The sequence below is a fragment of the Athene noctua genome, chromosome 1, assembly GCF_965140245.1.
Source record: "Athene noctua chromosome 1, bAthNoc1.hap1.1, whole genome shotgun sequence".
NCBI classification, from domain to species: Eukaryota; Metazoa; Chordata; class Aves; order Strigiformes; family Strigidae; genus Athene; species Athene noctua.
In genome coordinates, this window is record NC_134037.1 from 40,255,694 (window position 1) to 40,275,543 (window position 19,850).

At 39.4% G+C, this 19,850-nt stretch overlaps 1 protein-coding gene across 1 annotated transcript in view; it reads right to left on the reverse strand.

Moving 5' to 3' along the window:
• Positions 1–19,850, reverse strand: part of SNAP91 (synaptosome associated protein 91) — a 73,368-nt gene that overhangs the window by 38,899 nt on the left and 14,619 nt on the right. The window contains exons 3-10 of the mRNA XM_074895970.1: positions 14,513–14,655; positions 13,382–13,457; positions 11,631–11,733; positions 8,622–8,715; positions 7,317–7,428; positions 5,769–5,875; positions 4,462–4,503; positions 256–326 (exon numbers count right to left, since the gene is read on the reverse strand). Coding sequence (XP_074752071.1) covers positions 256–326; positions 4,462–4,503; positions 5,769–5,875; positions 7,317–7,428; positions 8,622–8,715; positions 11,631–11,733; positions 13,382–13,457; positions 14,513–14,655 — 748 coding nt within the window. The remainder of the gene's footprint in view (positions 1–255; positions 327–4,461; positions 4,504–5,768; positions 5,876–7,316; positions 7,429–8,621; positions 8,716–11,630; positions 11,734–13,381; positions 13,458–14,512; positions 14,656–19,850) is intronic.

Below are 19,850 nucleotides of genomic sequence, written 5' to 3' on the forward strand. Positions count from 1 at the left end.
CCTTCTAGTTTTCCACAGTTAGTTTTACTTCATTTTGGAAAGTGTCTAGTTGTTCAGTGTATTGTTTCCCCCCATCCCCCAGTAAGGAAAAAACCCAGTTGCCATTAAGATTACTTTGTAAGGGAAAGGAAAAGCCTAGCCTTACCACAGCTTAGTTCCCAGATAAGATACAACAAGAGGTTGGGGGAGGCAAAGCTAAACATCAGCTAGTCTCACACTGTTACTGTTATGACATGGTACAACATATATACCTACTTGTTGCCAGGTTTTTTTCCTTCCAGTGAGTTTAGATGTTGCTCAAGGGTCTCCATGAGACTGCTAGGAGCCTTGAAAGCAAAGAGAAAGACACACTTCTAAACATACTGCATTGACCTAATAATACTTTGAAATCCAGCACCAACTCCCCTGAAGTCCACCATGTGCATGCTCATGCTGTTATTTTATCTACAACGCTGTGAAAATAGTGGATTTCCATGCTAGAACTATTGAGGAAAGACAGCTTCTCAAAGATAATATTCTGTCCAGATTTGCAGAGAGAAAACATTTACCTCTACTAAACAGCACCTGAAGCCTAAATATGTTGCTCATCATGCTTTGAGTCAGTATTAAACATTGACAACAGCACAGGCATCCATAGGGTTAATTTTAAGAGTAATACGATCAAGATCATCCTTTCAGTTTTGCTTTTAGTCAGACTTCCAACACCTCTTTCATGATCAGAGGTTAGATAATATTGCAGTCTAAACAAAAACTGGAAGTCCCTTCCAGTGCCCCCAGAAGCAGCTATCTTTGGTCCAAGGCTCCCAAAACATCACAAAACTTTATAGCTGTTTCTTCTCAAAACGGTAGCCAGGTGCAGGTTACTAAGCCCAACAGCTAACTCAAAATTCAGAAAGATTACTATTTTAGACATCTGCAAAAACTAAGCTTTTTCAAGCCTTCCCGATCTTAGGTTTTATTTTAAGCAACTTTTTGTGGTCAGGCAATATCCCCAGGCATGCACTTGCTGTTACAATGGTAGATAGGAAAAACAGCTGTAAATGCAAAAGACAGTGTGCTTGGCTACTCCGGTATAAAAACAGAGTCCAGAGAAGTAGAATCCTACAAGATCAACAAGCAAAAAGGAAACCCTTGAGAGATACAGTAACATATAATACTCAAGTATTTCATCAGGGTTACCGGTTCATCAATGGTACAGTCTTTAAATGGGGAATTCTCTTTATCAGTCTCTTTCAAATCAACCACAATTCCTGACAGCAATACCTACAGTGTTTTTCATAAACAACGTCTTTAATTTCAGAGTACATATATGCATCAAAAAAGTCAATTTGTGATGCTTGAAAACAGACTATCCACTGTTTCCATGTACAGTATGCTGAAAACCAGCTGACTGGCTAAATCAGATGTTTCAGGATGCTTAGTATCTGCTAGTACCAATGCACAGCTAAGTGTACTTACAGTGTCTGCATATTAATTTTGGCATTAAAACTGAGCAGTAAGGTAACTTCACACATGCAGAAACTGAAAATGCTCAAAAATCCTAAAATGATGGCTTGAGTTTAAATATGTCCCACCTACATACACAATGCAGAAATACCTTAACCATTGCTGCTTTTACAGGCATATTTATTAATTTTCAACTTATTTGAGCACAAGAAAGGATTTGGTTAAACACAAGTGACTTAGTTACAAAAATTCTCCAGCAGCAAGAAAAAGATGAGCAAAGGCTGTCATTTGCTAAGAAAAAAAAAAAAAAAAGATTAAGATCTCTATGTATTCAAAAAGGCTATAGCGTAAGATGCAAGTTGTGCCTACTTAAACATGTAAACAGAAAGCTATGTTTAAAAAAAAAAAAATCCATTATTTCCTGTTACCAGCTACCTCTACACACTTTAAATAGCTTTCCAATATATTATTCACAGGTTTCTTAAAAGCCAGCAAGGTAATATGAAACTCATCGATCAAACAGAATTCACAGATGAAGCTTCAGAAAACTTCTACCCAGATACAACAATTTGGAAATTAAATATTGACTGGTATCTGACTTGCAGCACTGAACATTGCTTAACTTCTAGATACTGCTTCAACATTAAACTATTCTATCAGTCAGCATCATGGTGGAACCTTAGATATGGGTTCCTCCACTAGGTATTTGGGGAAAACTGCCATACTTTAAGAATTGTTAATAAACAAAAATAAGCCAAGCTCTTTAGTTGCTAAGATGACGACTCAGCTTCCAAAACCTTGCAGACAAACTAGAAAGTCCAAAGTTGACAGCTATCAGCTTGTTATTCAGTACTGTGACCACTTGTTTTGATTTACACAATCCATTTATTGAATACTACTGACTATTGCCATGGCTTCCTTTAGGAATTTAGGTACACCATTAGTATTATATACAACACATATTATTTATTTGCTGAAATTTAGTTTTATTATTCATTGTTGGTTTATTTCTCACTGAAACACACTGATTAGGTTTTACACACAATCTACAGCATATTGCAGATTAGTCTTAGTAAGTGAGTACCAAGCAACCTCTGGAAGAATACAGCTATGACGGACTACTTGAGATCACTGGTCAGGCAGTTGGACTAGATGATCGTTATAGATCCCTTCCTTCCAAAGGAACTATTATATTCTTTTCTATTTTAAAGCATCGGTTCATGAGGTGAAAGGGACCCTCTGGTAGCAGTAACTAAAGGTGCTGCTGAGCCAAGTGCAGCACTGACTGATGATGCAGAACAGGGCTTGTGCAGTCCCAGCAGGAAGCCTTTCCACAAGGCTGATGCAACACAAACAAACATGAAGTGCTACAGGAATTTAGAAAGCACATTTAATTAACTGAGCTTAAGGTGAGTTCTTCTGGTTCAAGGACTTCATTCATGACTGACTGGACCTTGTTAAAAAAGAGCCCCTGACGTGCACAGTTAGGTAAACACGATACTTAGGCTATTTCAGAACTGGTTTTGGTATTCCACACTGCTAGAAGTCTAAGCTTTCCTCTGCTGAAAGACTGGCCAGACTTCATTGCTCCGTAGTATTTGAAACCCATAAAGATTAAAACTCTCCACCTTCACATCATGTCTCACTTTGAAAAATTTTAACTGGCTTTTTAACCACAAGAATCCCTATTCTGATGCTGATTTAAACCAGGCTTTTGAGACTACACATTCATAGGTTATGAATGCTTAGGATTACACTTAGCTGTTAAGTGGTTTGGGCTGATCTTCTGTTCCAATTTTACTGGCATCAAAACTGACATAAGTGAACTCTTTAGCATGTATCTCTTCCTCCAAGTAAATATCCTTTTCACATTAAATATGAAGCCAGGCACTCAGGTCAATTTCCAAGCGATATTGAAAATGGACCAGCACAATAGAATTTAAGCAGCTACAGCGTAAGTGAATTTTGATGTTAAAAGTTTTGATGCATCTAGCAATCAAATCACAACTTCATCATTTAAACTTTAAGTTCACTATACCTAGACCAAGACAGCTAGTACAGCTCTGAATTCAGTCTCTGGACCAAGACTGTGTCAGGGTCACATTATGAAGCAAGTCACACCACAACTGCTGAATAGTCTGTCATCAAAAATGAACTTCAGCTACAAGCTGCAAAAATCTGTCCTTTAACAAGGAAAAAAGCAAGACAGCCTACCCTTCAACTATAGGTCAAAAGTCATCACAAAGACATTATTTTAGTTACATCAGTCTTCAAAAATAGCTTTGGGCAGTTCTTATTTGCAAGTTGGGAAGGCTTTAAAATGTTAGTGGCATGACTTTACGTAAATACCAACATTTACACTCCTGGTGTGCTTATTACAGAACTTTTAGTTATTACACAGATCCAAAAAGACTACTAGAGAAGCTGTTACGATCTAAAGCCAGCTGACAGCCAAACATCATGCAGCTGCTCGCTCATCTTTCACCAGCCACGGGGATGGGGGGAAATTGGAGCAGTAATGTTAAGGAGACACATAGGTCGAGATAAAAACAATTTAATAATTGAAATTTTAAAAATCAAAAATAATTATAATAGCAAATACAAACGAAAAATGCACAATGTGATTGCTCATCACCCACTGACCAGTGCCCATCCCACTCCCAGTTAGTGATCCCAGAGAAGAGAAAAATCTTGAAACAGCAATCCTGGAAAGAGAGAGCGAGCTTCCCAGCCCACCTTCATCTACACCCTGAGCATGACGTTGTATGATATGGAATATTCCATTGGCCAATTTGAGTCTGGTGCTCTGGCTCTGCTCCCTCCCAGCTTCTTGCACACTAGCAGGACACAGGAAGTTGAAATGTCCTTGATTTCTTAGCGACAGCTAAAACAATCAGTATATTACCAACATTCTTCTCATACCAAATCCCATATAGAATCCAAAACACAGCACTATTCTAGCTACTAAGAAGAAAAATCAGCTCTATCCCAGTCAAAACCAGGACAGAAGCTTACCTGTGTAAGATCAGGGATATCACCTTTGTCAATTCCAACTTGCTGTGGATATAAAAGAGTAAAATATAAGTGCATTATTCCACTGCAGCATGCCTTAATTTCTTCAACAACCTGCAGCAGTCTTTTTTTTTAAAGAATAAAGTAAATACCCATTAAAAGAAAAAAAAAAAAAAAAAAAAAAAAAGAAGTTCAATTCCACCCAGGTAAAGTTCATAGTCCATACTGCAAGTCAGGCAGTGCTTTCTGGTCTTACACTGTTGTCTTGGAGGCCAGCATTAGTGAACTGCCAAACACATACCGTCCAGATACCTGATTAACCTAATGAAGTTCTCCGAAATTCAGCCAAAGAGCAAATCCTGGAAGACATCATTTAAGAAGTGCTAAACTTGAAGTCACTTTGTTGTGCCACACTTCCTTCCTAGCATTTCAAATACAGCAAGATGAGATTTAAGTCTACAATCTTCTATTAGTTCCTGTTGCTTCACTATGGCTCTTCAAAGTGCCTATTGGTTTAGTTTCTGCAGAAGAACAAGCTCCACTGCACCTAGTAATCCTGAAGTATAGTCACTATAATCCCTGTCCTGCAAAACTGACCTATAGGTGTCTAAAATACTTCACTCCCTAAAGTTCAACATCCATATCAAACATTACATGCTATTCCAGAGCCTAGCAGGCTCCTTCATAGATAGTTAAGTAAATTAGCAAAGAAACAAAATTTTTATTCATCTCATTACTGCTGTCCGTTATAATGAAGCATGAAACATGGAAAATGTGTATCTCGTGCCAAGGAGCCAACTACCACAAATGAGAGCCCAGCAAAAGAGTTAATTAACCATGTAATATTTCTATTATCCACATAAAAGGATGATAACAAGGATCAAAACCAGGAAAATCTCACACTCCAGTTAACTTGTAGTTGGCTACAAAGACTTAACAAGCAGACTTATAAAATCATTACCTTTTTTTTCCCTATTTGCTCTATCTTCCTCTGATGTTCAACCCTGCCCTAGAAGCATGCATTTATTACAGCATTTCCAAGAAATATTAATATGGTTGAAGTCATGACATCTGTTACATCACCAGGAAAGTTGAGGCTGGCTGCAGAGTAGAGACATGTGGAAGTTCTAAATAGGGCTTAACTACTTCAAGAAGAGCTGAACAAGCAGATCCAGGAACTTCTACACTGCCTCACATTTATACACAGAGAGTCGGATGCTTTAACAATTACAATTAATATTTTACATCAGCGCTAAAAAAATTCACAAAATACTTAAGTGCCAGACTCCAGAAAAATAGAAGTCACTTACCTCTGCAACTTTAAGAAATTCTGATACTCTGGTCATTCGAGTAAGAAATCGTTTGTAGATTTCAAGAGCATCTTTACATTGGCCCTTTTTCATTTCAAAAAATTTCTCTAGAGAAATAATTTGACAAGCTTCAGTTAAGATATCTTACATTAGGTCTGCATTCATCAACAACTCTAGTTTTCAGGAAAATCACGTTTCAAGAATATTTTACTACATTAACATTTTTCTACTGGGATGTTAATCTAGTGGCATTCCTGGTCCTCAGTAGAATTTAGAAGCTGGACTTGCTGAGCTGCTAAAGAATTATATAGACTGGAAAACTGAACCCCAACCAGCCATTGCATTGTGTGTGTGATGTAAACAAGGTTTTTAAAGATGAAACATAAGCAGGTGAAGTAGCTCCCAAAGTTAAAATTCCAAGTAATTAAGGATACTTAAACATATGCTAATATCCTCTATTAAGCTGTCTTTACTCAAAAAACCCAGTACTTTTTCCACCTGAGTAGCTCTCTAAAGTTGGTTCATGGCCATTATCAAGCACAACTGCCACATATTTCACCCTGAACTTATGCTTTTAGTAGCAGCAGACAGCGAAATCTCAATCCAATTGGTATGCTCAACACATTTGTTATCTTCTCCGTGAGTTTCCCATGCCTATAGTCTCAGTCAAAATACCTGTGACTTACTTCTATGAAGCCACCAGAAAGCATTGCAACATGGATACAAAAAACCTGTTTGAGCTTTACAGCTCAGAAGCATCTTTTTGCTTGTTCAGACTCTGTAACCTCTGTGTTTCTTCCTGTTCTAATTGCAGTCAGAGTTTTAGGTCAGTCATGCTGGCCAAGCAATCTCAGGTTTTAGCTGTCTTTATGAACCAGCTGAAGTATAGACCAGACAAGTTTTAATAGTTGAAGCTCATTTTCTACAGGTCCAGTTATGTTTCCTGCAGTTTACAGCAACTCCTGGTTCTAGACTTCACAACAAAGCCTTTTGCAGGGACAGCTTAAGGTGTGTTATGCTGGTGATCACACTAAACTGTCTGAGCTTCAGAACGTGCTCACAGCTTCCTATAGACTTTGTAGGCTCACATCAGGTAGGTAGGGTTCTGGAGGGGATCCAGCTTTGGCAGTCATGCCTTCAGATATATCAGGAATGTTATTCAGGAGTATATTATTTCATATAAGGCTACCACATAGCATATATAACAGCAGAACCTGGGCATCTTAAAAACACAATCAAATAGCAAAAGTTGTTTTGTTGAACTTGCAGGACATATTATGCAAGCTCACACAGCACCGTGCATTTCTTTAAGCACAGAGATGCTCAGTGTCTTTAAGTAGACATCTGTACAATTTTAAGGACATATGACAACAAGCCTCAGATGAACACTAATGTAAGAAGTTATGGTATAAAGTTTTCTCTCACTTCAGAATAGAACAGTCAAGAAAAATGTAGTTTTAATGAAAGTTAAGTAAAAAACTGAAGCAGATACTAAACTTGTTTTTCACTTGCTCAGGGTGTATGAGATACAGACACCAGGTTACTTACCTAGTAAGTTAATAACCCCATCGTTGTAGCAAGCAAAAAGTTTGATAAGATCTTTAAATAGAAGCATGAATGCAGCATTTATGACACCATTTGTCAGTTCATTTGGATGAACCTACAAATAAAATACCAGTTATTTCTAACAGATGCACTGAATGCAATCAAAAGCTTTAGCTTGCGCCAGGTATCTGATGCTGTTATAGACCTTGAATACAAGCTTTTACACAAAGAAACCAAAGAAAGGTTCTTGTTAGCAAAATCAAGGATTGCGTTTATCCCCACTCCAAAACAATTCACTGCAGCAGAGGAGCATTCCCATCAACAGTAAACATCTTAGTCTTGAACCCTTCATCCATCACAAAGCTTTAGTGAAACTGGACAAAATATGTCAGTTCAGAGCAGAGCTTAACAATACCTCAGAAGTCTTCTAGATCATACAGCTAGGTTAATGATGTCAAGACCCTTCCAGCAGAAGATAAGTGCTCATTTATTAAAATATCTTTCTTTTATTAAAAATACCTCCTCTTCTGAGATCACTACCAATTTCTATGTCATTTAAGGAATGAAAAACACATTAGTGAGACATGTACTTCTAAGGCTTTCCTCCGAAAGCTGTGGTGGGCCCTGCATTCTGCCTGGGAGTGTGTCCTTCTGCCCACCACGCACAGAAGAATTTAAAGATAAAATCCTTCAGAGGCCTCTTTGCAATGTTACACTGTACCTCCTACAACAACTAACTCCTGTTTTTATCCTTTAGGTAGATAAGCAATCTCACCAACTTTCATAACATTGTAAATATATTGTAGACACCTATTTCTATGAACAGTCTAGAATAAAGTTTAGCCAATTTAGTTTACATCTGAAAACAGGATGAAGATTTTGAGGAAGCCAAACAATATACATGTGGTATTTTAACAGCTTTTTTCCTTCCCCTAAAAAGTTGATTGCCAAGAGACAGAAACATAGATTCTTCAGTTTCTTTGTTTTGTCCATTTCTTCCCCTCACTGAGGCAGAAGATGAAACTTCAAGCCCCAAGTCAGCATTCCTCAATGTCCCTCATTTCCCATGCTGTTCCTCTACCCCCACTACAAAGAAGAAAAAATAAGTGTAATTTTCACATTTCACACATACAGGGAAGGGCCACCCTTCACCACACTACCTCAGTGGGACACTGAAAAGGGGATTTTTTTGGCCCACATGATGGGATGATCAGTAAAGCACTACCTACAAGGTAAAACCTGTTCACTACAACACAGCATTTATAACTCAGTGCCCAGTGTTAATGCTCGGTCAGCTTCAATACATACATCGAATTCAAGTAATGCATCAATTTGTTCCTGTAATATTGGCATACTCTTCAGCAGCTTTTCAGGAGCCATTGTTCTCATTACACCATCAGCTCTGCAAGAAGGAATACAGATTAGAAGACATGGAGTTTCCCCTCTCCCTTCTCCCAAACTAATTCGTTGTCTAAATTTAAGCTTAAAGCAGCTATAATTTATTTCAAATGTCTGGAGCACTGTCTGATTCTCCTGCTTCTGACACCATCATGAGAGCTGGCATGAAAAATACTTCATCCAGTCACCCCCCCTGACAGCAGGTGAGGAAAAGGTTTTGTGTTAGAGTGATGAATGCAAGAGATTGATCTCTTAATGGAAAGAAGACACTGAGAGTTTAAGTAACTTGACAAGAAATACTGCCACAGAAGTACTTAGACAACTGAAAGTCTTTGTGCATTGTTATGAATAACTAGTGTCAACTCATTGCTGACATATCTGTGCTCACTGAAATAAAAAACACACCTCTACAAGTTGGGGTTTTTTCCCTATGAAGTGCCACAATACATGCATGTTAATTCAGTGACAATTTAAATAAGGGCAATCTTTGCTCAGAGCCTCTTACCTCAATATTCCCGAGTACTAATTAATTATATTACTCCTTCATACCACTTCCACTGACTTTGACCTGCCTTATCAGTCCTGAACCATTACTCCAGTTGGATCACACAGAAGTCATGTATGTGTAGCCTTCCTTAATTGCCACCCTCAGCCTTATAGCAGTCTTCAGGCATGCACATTTTTATCTCCGAATATCACAAACCTGTCCATCCACCATTATGTATTGCCCCGTTCTGGCCACTGACAGGTATAGCATCTCCTGTCTGAAAATGCACACCACTATTCTTATATATTTTATGCTACACTGTGAAACAGCACCTTGGTTTAAGCACCAGAAATAGCATGCATGGAAAGCCTTTCAAGGAACATATAGAAAGGCAGGAATAGAAGGATTCCCAGCAACAAAACTTAAGTTTATTTAACACGAAGTGTTCAAAGGCACTAGGTGACAAACAGAACTTAAGACGCTAACGCTGCAGTGGCCTGCTAGATCAAAGCTTGCCTGAGATATCAATACAACAAGCTACCACCTTCTTAGTGATTCATATTCCAGATAGGTTCAAGAGAGAACTATTCTAGTCCCCACTATGGGAATGGCATCCAGCTATACAGCAAAGGTGTCACAGTAGGCCCTACACCTTCTGGCAGTTTGAGAGGCAGGAAAGGAAAGCCTGGCAGCAATGCCTGCATTATCAGCTCAGCGTCCCAAGCTGCAGAATACACCAGAACTGCCGGGAGGATCCTGTATGCAACTCATGATTAGCAGGAGCATCTTTAGCATGCAGTCAATTAAGCTGCGCCTTCAGTGAGTGTTAAGCCACTTGCTGTGTTGTCTGCTTCAACAGAGAATCTAGAGCCATTAAAGTCCCAGTTAGAGAAGTCAGAGACTGTACTGGGCTTGCATGGCAAGGCTTTGGTAGCAGGGGGGCTACAGGGGTGGTTTCTGTGAGAAGCTGCTTGAAGTTTACCCCGTGTCTGTCAGAGCCAGTGTCAGTTGGCTCCAAGATGGACCCACCACTGGCCAAGGCAACAGTGGTAGCACTTCTGTGATAACATATTTAAGAAAGGGGAAAAACAAACTGTGGAAGATCAGTTGCATCAACTGCATCGCATGCATCAATTGCATGTGAGGGAAACAACCCTGCAGACACAAAGGTCAGTGAAGGAGGGGAAGAGGTGCTCCAGGTGCTGGAGCAGAGATCCACCTGCAGCCCATGGAGGACCCCATGCCAGAGCAGGTGGATGCCCGAATTGGGGATCACCCCATGGGAAGGCCATGCTGGAGCAGGCTCCTGGCAGAACCTGTGGACCCATGGAGAGAGAGGAGCCCACAGTGGAGCAGGTTTGCTGGCAGGACTTGTGACCTGTGGGGAACCCACACTGGAACAGTCTCTTCCTGAAGGACTGCACCCTGTGGGAGAGACCCACACTGGAGCAGGGGAAGAGTATGAGGAGTCCTCCCCTTGAGGAGGAAGGAGCAGCAGAGACAATGGGTGATGAACAGCTCACAACTCCCATCCTCCATCCCCCTGAAGCACCTGGGGGAAAGAGGCAGTGAAAATCAGGATTAAAGTTAACTCCAGGAAGAAGGGAGTGGTGGGGGGGGAAGGTGTTTTGTTTTATTTCTCATTATCCTACTCTGATTTGAATAGCAATAAATCAAGTTACTTTCCCAGGTTGAGTCTGTTTGCCTGTGACAGTAATTAGTGAATGATCTCTCCCTGTCCTTAACTCCACCCATAAGCTTTTCGTTATATTTTCTCCTCCCTGTTCAGTTGAGGGGAGTGATACAGCAGCTTTGTTGGGCATCTGGCATCCAGTTAAGGTCAATTCACCACAAAAAAATGTTCTGATAAATACCAACATATTACTCTGGGCTGTGTTAACTTTTTTTTTTTTTTTTTTCAAAAAAACCTCCCACAGTCCTTGTGGGAAATAAAACCAGTAGTTTACAACTTTATTCGGTTTATAACTGTTTGCTGTGTAGCCTGCTAAGACGTTCAGGTGTTCACTCCAGTTTTCCTTTCCAATCAGTTATCTTTCTTATGGAAAGTGTCTAGAGAGTAATGAAACATCCTAAATAAAGTTTCAGAGTGTTTCCTTCTCCAAATCCTAAACACAGTCTCGCTACAGCACAGTTTAATAAGAGTTGGATTTAGCACTTAGCACTAAAAGCAAGGCACCTTACGTTAACCTTCTACCTAATTTGCCTTACTACCCACAGTATTTCCTCTCCGTCTTGTCCAGTTTTTAACACATTACAAATACTTAAGAAATTCAACCATTTTGGTGTTTCACTGTGGCTAAAGAAAAAATATAATAAAAAAGCCATTAAGACTAAAATCAAGCGTAACACCACAAGCAAGATTTCCATGGGTCAGGCAACACTATCAGTTTACATATCTAAACTTTGCTTACCCTTTCTTCACTCTTGCAAAGTCAAATGCCATTTGTCTGTAGGAAAATGCTTTTTCATTCAAGTATCTACTATAACGCCTTATAAAGGTGGACATGTCATAACCTGCAAAAAATAGTTACACATTTCACATGTAGTGTTCATGCTTGTTTGGAGATTCTTTAAGTAGGTGATCATATACAGTCAATAGACCCTAAGGTTATGTGATCTCTGCTGTGCTATTCAACTCCACATACAGATCAGGCATCAGAAGACATCTTCCAGCTTCTGAAGAAAAAGCAGCAGTGATGCACCGTAACAATCTACCACTGTCCTCTACTTCTAACAGATTCATCCAGTGCACCAGTGGCATGGTTCCTGGGGAAACCTGCTAGTGGCTCCTACACAGTTATCTGGTAACACTACTCGATGACAAATTTAGTTAGCCCCTTATTAACAAGTAAAAATGATATTTTAACAAAAAAGTTTTATTTAACTGGTACATGACTTCCAGGATAAAGACTGATTTCAGCTTAAACATTCCTGCTGTTTTATCTATGTCAGTCCTCCAATTCTTACATGGACCTTCAAAATTCCCCTGACTAGGTTTACCAGAACAAAGAAATTATGATAACATTCATAGAGATTAGTGCCTTCTTTGAACTGCTACACCAGAGATCTTCAAGGCACATAATGCTGTACAAGAAGCCTTAAACTTCAGTGACCTTCAAGCCTATACAACTTCTGAACAGTTAGTATTACAGTCTATCCTTCAGGTATTTCTTTCAAAGTTTCTTCCTCTAAGCTACAGAAATCTGTGCAGAAGGTAACTCATCCTCCTCTTTAGTACAACTCCCTTTTTGCTACCTTTATTGAAATCCACACCCCTCAACTTAGTCATTGACTGTATTTTTCCCTAGTATCTCAACATTAACCATCTCTGACAACTTAGGCTTAACACTACCAACTCTGATGCCTCATTGTCTATGACACACTGCTGTATTATCTATGAAATGGCAATTTAAGTTTAAAGAAAGTGGCAAAGAATACAAAAGTATGCGTTTAACAGAATTCATTGTTGCCAAATACCAGTATCTTTGAGCATGCATAGCATGCTTTGCTTAGACAAGCAGAGTTTTAATATTTGTTTGGCTTTGTTCCTGTCCTGTGTCACCACTTCTAAAAGATGTTCGAGTCTTTTTGGTGTCACGTCTCCATTAAGAGATGGGAGTAACGTTGCATTGCTTTGATCTTGCCCATTATTGTAGCATTCCTGCATACAGTCTACAAATAATTCTCGCACAGCTGCAGAACTATAAGTTTTCTCTCTTCTCTAGTAGAGCTACCGTGAAACAAGCTTTTCTTCTGTTAAGTGAAGGAACAGTAAAATTCACTATTAATTCCAGAGCCAGGGTAGAAAAGCACACTTTGTAAGCTTTAGAGAGAACTCCTTAATTTCTGTCTAGACCTTTCTAAATTCACCACTCAAATGAGAACCAGCTAGTTCTTTTGGTGCCTCCTCCCTGCTCCCAGTTAAACACTTCCAGACAATTCCTAAAAAGTGCAGTGTCCCCAGGCAACCAAATTACCATTTAAGATTGAGTAAACTGCAAAAAACTAAATACAAAGTTATCCATTTCATTCTTAACTCCTGTAACAGTTAAGGAGATAACTGACCTGGTCCTGACTTCAATCAGCACTTTCTAAGTGAGTTGTACAGTTTCAGCTTTTGAGTAAAAATTTTGCAGGAACCAAGAAACATGAGTAGGCTTACCATGAGATCCACTTTTGTCCAGAAAATTGCTGAGATTGAACAATGTGTTTCTAGATGCCAGGTACTGAATAAATCTCTGCAACACAAAGTTACTTTCTTATCACAGGCAGTATTTGAAGGCTTTCTACCTCCTAGCAGGATTACCAGTCTAGTTCCAGCATACACACATAAAAACCAAATTTTTCTTCTAGCCTGCAATAACTTCCTCAAAACCTTTTTCATCCATTCACATTAATTACATTTAGCCTGAATCTCTACTAAATATCCAACTGTACACACGGATCCTGTGCAAAATACAAACCAGACTGTGGAAGGAGCAATAAAAATGGTTAATTCTCAGAAATTTGAGGAAGCACAAGATTTATCTGCTTACAAAGCCGTATATCCAGGCTAGTCTCAGACTTTTCAGTCCAGCAGCCCCCAGTTTCAGCCAAACTGAGAGCCTGTTTTAATAACAAGCAGGCGCAACATCAACTACAGGGAAGAACAGCCTGAAACAGTTACAAAAAGCAAATCAGAGTATCAGCCAAAACTTGGAACAGAAAAAGGACAGGCATAAAAATTTATGCTGTGACACTGGAGAAGTTCACTGCATGAAAACACTTTATATACAGCCAGGAAGGAATTGTTTCACAGGAATCCTAAAGCTCTTTAAGTATGCTTTTTATTTTTACGCAGAAATACCAGTCTATACAGGTCAATTAAAAAGCAAGGGCAAGGAAACACAATACAAAAGGCTATCAAGTTGAATTTACAGCTCTAGGAAGATTTTAACACTCACGTAAAGAGGGCAGCTATTTGGATGGCAGAACACATCTGCCAGAACATCAACTTTGACTCAAGTCAAAAAGTCCCAGGTAGTCTTTAATCCTGTGTAGCCCCAGATAATGCAAAAATTGCCAACATCCTGGAACAGGCTGCTGCTTGCTCTTATGCCACAGTTTTGTAAATGAAGAGACAGATAACTGGCATACCTCCAACTATGTTGTTAAAGGTTCACCAAGAGTCATTCTTGCCCTTTTATCTCAGGTCCTTACTGGTTTAGAAGAGATGCCTTTGTGCTACTAGCATCTTTGGCTTGGAATCTACTCAGTGCCAACGTAGTCTCCGGAGAAAGCTGATTACACTTACCTCATTGCCATGAACCATTAGATGATGTGTGGTAACTAAGGCTTTGAATACAACCACCCAGCTACTATTTGTTGCTCGCTCAAAAAGCGTATCAGCCATCTGAGGAATATTAACGTTTGTTTCATTAGTTGCTTGGATCAAGTCTGTAAGAGAGAAGAGAAAGGTGTTAGGTGCTACAAGTAAGATGAAAAAGTCTGTAGCATGGCTGAGCTCTCAGCACACCAGGCTGCAGGTCACGGATGTGACAAACAGCAAGTTCAGTGCTTACGTTCTATATTACAAAACAAACAAACAAAACAACAAACTACCCCAAACCTCATATTATATTAGTACATGCTGACAGCATTTTGTCCAACAGTACTAGCTTTCCAACAATTCTCTCCTGAGCTATGTTTCAACCTTTGTCTGTCTTCATCCCAGATGAAGTTAGGGTGCACAACATCACATGACTTTACTGCTTGCAGGTTTTCAACTTAATTGTGGCAGTTCACTACCTTGGTTAGATGAATAAGTATTATGGAATTCTTCACTTACAGGTAATACGTCAAGCACACTGATCCCAATCACATCAGCAAAAAGAGGTATCACCAGAAACAGATACTCTAGTCATCTCAGCAGTTAGGGTTTCATCAGCATGCTACAGCGTACCTCCTAGAGTCTCTACATACACAGCAGAAGATTGCATTCAGGCATGCATTAAGACCTCTTCAAGGGTAGGAAAAAAGGCATTAGTTTATACTAAAAAAATAATAGTTTTCTGCAACTGCACCTTACATAGAAGGAATAAAGTATTAGACTGTCTTAGGGAACAAGAATAAAATACAGCTTTGTGTCCTGTACATTAGGAATGTGTAGACTTGCACAGGAGAGTACCTGAAGCTTTCCACTAGCATCTATATCCCACAAGTACTGATAGGATCTTTGATTTATTACATTACCTATTACCTACAGACTCTTGCTAGGCAGCTAGCAATGACCCTCCACAAGCTATTACCTATTTTTGAGACACTGGTGAAAACTGCATAGTGCAACTGCATGGCCAAAAGCCATGTGATGCCAGACACAGCCCTAGCAAGACCCTGGAGATAACTTCATGCAACACAAAGAGCACAGAATACAGACTTAATTGTAGTGCCAAGGCTTAAAGTTTGAAGACCTAAGTAGAACAAGTTAAAAATTAAAATATTTAACTACTAGACTAAGCACTAGCTGTGTTACTAGTGAAAATACTTGTCTTTTACTTTCCCTGAGAGGACAGTAATTATTGTTAATGATTTTCCACATATTTCTTCACCCCCACACCCCGACTAGAAATACTCATCCAACTATTCAAGTCATTCACCCATGACAGATACTCTACCCTAGAAGCAGACAGACTATTCCATGACTAATCTCTGCACAACAAAACTATGTGAATCTGCTGTAAACAGTCTACAGGAGTCCAGTTTACCTGGGCAGAAGGATCACCACTTTACAGACCTGTTTTCTCTCCCCAGCACAACTCCATATAACGGAGGGCATTAATTCTGCTGCTAAGAGCGGAAAGTGGAGGTTCAGAGTGCTGTGAAACTACCAACTGTGCCTCTGGAGGGCAGGAAAAGTCCAGAGGGCAGGAAAAGTCCAGAGGGCAGGTCTGTCTAAACAGACTGAGAAGTCACAGCTATTGAGAATGACCTGGTGTGATCAGAAACCCACACAGCTGTACCAGAAGAATTCAGAAATTTAGGTGTGGTTTTTGGTTTTGTTTTTTGTTTTTTTTTTTTTTTAATTAATGGCAAGTGATTTTTATGGGGTTTTTACTTCTGTTAGACTCATTTAAGATACAAGAAATCTATAGCTCAGAGTCAGAAGCCTTTGACAACTGCAGTGCTTGTGTTTAAAACTGTCTTTTTTATGGACATGCAAGCTGTCTTCAGTTTCAGGTCAGCGGAATGATTTTCTGTAATGAGACAAAAGACAAAAATTACGTGATCTACTCACCATGTTTGTTTTTAAAATATTTGTTGTCATGGTGGGTTTTGTGCTGGTTGTGGGTGGGGTTTTTTTGCAAAATACCTTCTGAAATGTAAAGTTAAATTCTCTAACCTCATTAATACTACCCTTGGAGGAGGCAGTTCTGCAGACAAAGTATTATGGTAGCAAAGCCATGCTACTGAATGACAGCAGTTCAAGCTCACAGAGCTCCAACAAGTCTCCTTGATCTTGTTGTACAAGTAGGCCAATAATCTTCTATTTTTTACTGCTGATTAATGCATTATAGAAGACAGTGATTTGTAAAAGTCTAGAAGCAAGTCACAAGTGGCTTGCTCACTGCTTACCCTGTTCAGAGGTTTTACTGCAGATGACAGCATTTATCCTTAGTATAAGGAAAAATGCATCAAATCTGCAAGCTTTCAGTCCTAAGTCTCAGTAGACATCTCACTAAGGAAGAGGGGTGCTATGAATTGTGCATTCCATTGGTGGATGTTAGATAATGAAAACTCAGGAGTCCACCCACAGCAATGCTGGCAACAGAGGCCATAAAGGCACTACTCCTATACGCTACCACAGCACTACTTCTAAAGTCACTCAGACATTTCTGCCTCCTCTCCAAACTGCTGGAGGGTATGGCATCTCAGTTGGCAGTTCTGAATGGTTTAGGACACAAGTAATTATAGTGCACCAAGTAGAGAGGTTAAATGATTAAATTTAAGCCTACTACTTTCAGTGCACTGAAAAGAATTAAACCATGCATGAAGATTTTACTCATCATCTGAGGGGGGAGGGGGTGGGGAGGAGATGGGGGATTAATTCTTGAAGAGCTGTTTGCCATTAAGTCACACCACAAAGTTACGGAATTCAAGATTCCTAGGTTTCTTTCCCCAATACCATAGAGTCTCAGGTCAACCAGCAATCGTCAGCATCTGGAGCAACTCACAAGCGTGGCTAACTTTAACAAACTCTGAACAGCAGAGCTTGGTGGCTAAGTTAAATTTTCAAGTAAGACTTTGCAAAATTAATCTGACGTCAGTGTAGTAGGAAAGAATGTGTACAGGGCAAAAAAACGCATACAAAAAAATTTAGAAACCGCATTTTTAAAAGATACAGATTTAGACATTTACTGGTGGGACAGAAACTTAGTTTTCAAAAGAGACAATGAAGTTCAGCCTTCCAAGCAACTCACAGGTGGACTTGTTAATACAAAATAGGTAAAATTACTGGATGAAGAGCAGCCCATCAGAAGCCATATGAAGCAGTCTTACAAAGCTGATTCCATTGGGTGTATGTGTCCTACACAAGTAGGACAAACAAGGATTAAAGGTACCTTCTTGATGGAAGTTTCTGCTACTGCAGGCATCCATGCCAAGTGCACTGACAGCTAATCCCCAAACCCAGAAACTGAGCTCAAATACAAATTCCAAGCAGAGTACAAAATCAGGAATTGCACAGCAGTAGCAGCAAGTGCCTTCATCATGACTTTCACAGAAATGACGTAGTTGGAGAATGAAGACCTATATACCCTTCATTTGAATCTGTTTGTTTACTGTGGGACTAAATTATACCTGCCAAAATCACAGTACGTGATTTCTCCTACTTACTCTCTTCACATTTTGGTAGCTGCTATTCTGAACACTTACTCAGTCTAAAGATCCTTGTTTAAATTATGATTTGGACTCCAATACACTTTTTCTAGTTAAGTTTTGAGATGCAAAACCAATGCACATAAAAGAAACAAACCATTGCCAATTCTCTGACACCGTAACTTAAATCTAAACCCCAGTGTTCAAACTCTTTGACTAGACAACTTTTTGACCCAGTCTTAAGACATCTGCAATTAGGGAAGAGAAGCAAAGCTAGAATACGATTAACATGTTCACAATTCAGTGAGGAAGACTGTTCAGTGAGGAAGACTGAAGGAAGACAAGACACTTGAGCTTTTCATGACCTTTTAAACAGACCACTAAAAGAAATTACTAAGTTTTGGTGTTTGTTAAGTTCATAAGGCAGAAAAAGAGAGCTGCAAGCAATTTTCAAAGTCTTCAGAATTTCAGATTCATTAGATTAATTTCTGTCTCATTAAAAACGACTTCCTGGTTTTGAAATTCATTTTTTTTTAAGTGAGAGAGATTATACAACACTTTAAAGAATCTGTCTTACTCCTTCACCCTTTCAGATTGTATTCTGGATCTGGGCAGGGTTTTTTCTTGTTTTAGGATGTTTTTACTCAATTCTTTAACAAACAGACCTGGGATTCCCCAGTTCAAAGTTAATTTACATTTCAGTGTGCAGAAAGCCAGCAGCAGAGCACAAGACCTCTCTGTTCAGAGGGATATTGGTGCCAATTTAAGAGCAGCTGTCATTCCAGGCTGAATTAACATGTGAGCTGCCTCAGCATCTGAGCTGTGTCATACATTCAGTTCCTAAAAACTTTGCCAATCTCTCTGACAGTAACCTCCTCACAGACCTTCCTCATTATTACATTGAATGCTAAAATAGTCTTCACGAGATCTTTTCCTTGCTTATAAATATTCAAATAATGCCTTGAACCTATAGAAAAGGAAATGCAGGATTGTTCAAAATGTGGGCTAGTCAAGGACATGCAGTGGATTAAAGTTAGAGCTTACAAGTCCCAATCAAAAAAGTTAAAAAGGCAAGTAACAGTACAAGTCCTCCCTTGCAAGACACAGAACTGTATCAGGAAGCTACTGTATCTTTGTGCTAACTAACGCAAGAGCTAAACTTCCAGGTGTACAGAATGCTGACCACAAAACACTACTGGAAAGCAGAACAAAGTTACCAGTTTCTGCTTCTATAATAATTGCTCTTGAGAACACGAGATGATTTTAATGTTGTTGGCTTTGACTATCAAGCAATTCCACAAACAAGTTTTGGAAATTTATCTGTGGAGTTAAAGTTTACCATCACCCTCAGCTTGCCTCATTTCCATAAACATGCATCACAATGTGCCTTGTAATAATCTCCCCAGGCAGAACAGCAATTCATGTTGTCTCCTCTTTCCTCCCCAAAAGTCTACCTCAGGAGTTACTACACCTCATCTTGACTCCAGAAAGCCTACCCTTTATCAAAGTCCAGCATCTTCCAGATAGTGCCTATGCCAAACACAATCTTCCATAGAGGACATGCTCTACAGTACTATGAAGACTTTCCCAGTAATGCAGCTATAGCCCTTGTGACTACAAATAACTAGGGTCTGATACCCCCTCTCTCCAGACTTAATTCACAGACCTCCTTCTTTCCACACATATCTCAGACTCTTGTGAGGACAAATATTAGCTGCAGATCCTTGAGAGGTCATGGCAGTCAATCTTTGAATCACACAGCTGCATCCCACACCAAG